General features: G+C 43.7%; 2 protein-coding genes across 8 annotated transcripts in view; both read right to left on the bottom strand.

Moving 5' to 3' along the window:
• The window catches only part of LOC138007093 (centrosomal protein of 83 kDa-like), a 622454-nt gene that overhangs the window by 179144 nt on the left and 440810 nt on the right, over window positions 1-2500 (bottom strand). The gene's annotated exons all lie outside the window — the stretch shown is intronic.
• Window positions 1-2500, bottom strand: part of LOC138008560 (von Willebrand factor D and EGF domain-containing protein-like) — a 104464-nt gene that overhangs the window by 62114 nt on the left and 39850 nt on the right. The window contains exon 4 of the mRNA XM_068855881.1: window positions 63-367. Within this exon, the coding sequence (XP_068711982.1) occupies window positions 63-367 (305 nt within the window). The remainder of the gene's footprint in view (window positions 1-62; window positions 368-2500) is intronic.

Here is a 2500-nt window from a genome sequence, read left to right as displayed (position 1 = left end):
AGTTGATATGTGTACAAAGTATTGCTACTATTACTGAGAAAAGGAGGGTGCAAACGTCTTACCCATTGTCCTGGCTTATAGTATTTATGTGTGTTGTTTCCGGGCAAAAGCCGAGACAAAATCACTTTGTCGCCTGGACAGGGATTGCTGTTCTCGGCTTCATCTTGTCCGGGTTCGCAAAATGGCTTTTCCTTTTTTTTCTCCTCGCCATTTACATACCACTCAATGTGATATGTCACATTCTTCCACTGTCTTATTTTCTCATGAATAGGTACAATGCACAACAAGGAGACTGCCTCGTTGGTTTCGTCCTTCGGGGATATCACAGGATACCCAAGATAAAGGGTGGGAAACTTCTGTGGTCCAGCTTCAAAATGTCAGTAATAAATATATGATAATGTAAGTATGAAGACAAAAAATGTCATCAAAGGAAAAATGACAGAAAACTTTAAATAACATTAATCCATGAGACAAGAAATCTAAGTGATAGAAACCGACGTTTCGGTACATCTTGCACCATTATCAAGGTTACATAATTAATGATGAAAGTAGGTTTGTGAAAAGGCTAAGTTGAAGCGAACTTGCATAAAAGAGTGCCAAGCTAATTACATGAATACTTTAGGACGAAGAGAATCTTACTATACATTCAATGCTGGTTTAAGATGTTGAATACACAGCATTTCGTTAACAAGGCAGTCAAATTTGTTGGTGCATTTCTTGATTGCATTGAAGCGTGCTAAGAAATTGTTCGGAACAGCAGTGTTTATGTTTTTTGGAATAATTCCTGTAAATGGTGACGCCTTTTGACGGTGTCCCTCAACGCGCGTGTGAAGGTGGCCCTTTGTGTACCCGACATAACCTGAATCGCACAGGTCACACTTAAATAAATAAACAACGCAGTGCTGGGTTGCGATGTTAGGCTTGGGCTCACGCGGGCTTAGATCAGGTTTAAGCTTGCGGCTAGTAAACACGGGTTGAATGGTCTTTTGCACCTTGCTGGTGAGATCTCTAAGTTGCCGTTTGACAGACACTGCAGCATCCTGATCTTTATAGGGGATAACTATCCGGATGTCGTCATCAGTATGCTGTTTAGGCTGGTCCACTGCGACTCTCGAGGTAGGTGATAAACCTGTTGATGACGGAATCAATAAGGTGATTCGGATACCCCCGTCGAACTGAAACAGCTGCCCCTTTGTAGTTCGACGGAGCCCTATACGAACAGACCGATGCAGTAGCTATGGGGTCTCCCCTTGGACCCCTTTTGGCGAATGTATTCATGTTCTCTATTGAAGGGTTCCTAAAAAGTCAAGGAAAACTCCCAGAATTTTACCGCCGCTACTTAGATGACACTCTACTCAGGGTGCCGGATCTGGCAGCAGCTACAGAATTTTTGGATACCCTGAACCACGCCATTAGTGCCGTGAGCTTCACTATGGAGGTAGAGAAAAATGGGATGCTCCCTTTCCTTGGAATGCAGCTTTTAAATCGCGCGTTATGTGTTTTAAACAAAGGTTTACGTTAAGCCGACAAACACAGAGCTACTCCAGCATCATCACAGCCATGTAGACAGCCGCTACAAGCATGGCTCTCTCGTCACCATGCTTGATCGCACGCAACGGCTATCGTCATCTTGGGCGCATTTCTCAGAGGAGCGTGAACGTTTGAGAGGAGTTTTCAGTAAGCTGAGGTATCCGAATCACCTTATATTGATTCCGTCATCAACAGGTTTATCACCTTGAGAGTCGCAGTGGACCAGACAACTTAGAGATCTTGCCAGCAAGGTACAAAAGACCATTTAACCCGTGTTTACCAACCGCAAGCTTAATTAAACAATATCTAAGCCTGCGTGAGCCCAAGCCTAACATCGTAACCCAGCAATGCGTTGTTTATTTATTCAAGTGTGACCTGTGCGATGCAGGTTATGTCGGGTACACAAAGGGCCACCTTCACACGGGCGTTGAGGGACACCATCAAAAGGCGTCACCTTTTACAGGCATTATTCTAAAGAACCAAGAGCCATTATGGGACAGAGAGCGAATTTCACTAAAGTTATTTTTAGAGATTGTAATTAACGGAAGTCTAATTCCTGAGAGGTCCGCACATTTTAATCGTGCCAGCCAATGTAATGGGGCATTGTAATGGCGACTGTTGAATATTCAACATGATCTCCGCCGCGATTTGCTTGATGCTTTTTAGTGTTTTCGTTTTTGTTTCAATTCCTGGTCGACGTTGCTTAACTAATATTGGGATTGACGTCCGGCTGCTTCGATTTTTTTGTGCGACGATTAATATTCCCTTCTCTCTGTTTGCTTTTTGCTTTAGGTTTCTTTCTTCCACCTTTATTTGGTGCCGAAGGTCCTGCACCGAATTCACTGTCGTCGCTGTGATTGTACTTAGCGCTTGATGAACTCGAAAGCTCACTTTCAGGATCGCTGTCCGCGCCGGACAACAATTCCTCCTCAAAGTCTGATATTTCATCGAGCGAATCATTCCACTCCAA

This window comes from Montipora foliosa, chromosome 6 (assembly GCF_036669935.1).
Source record: "Montipora foliosa isolate CH-2021 chromosome 6, ASM3666993v2, whole genome shotgun sequence".
Taxonomy (NCBI): domain Eukaryota; kingdom Metazoa; phylum Cnidaria; class Anthozoa; order Scleractinia; family Acroporidae; genus Montipora; species Montipora foliosa.
This window is presented reverse-complemented; position numbering and strand designations above follow the sequence as displayed.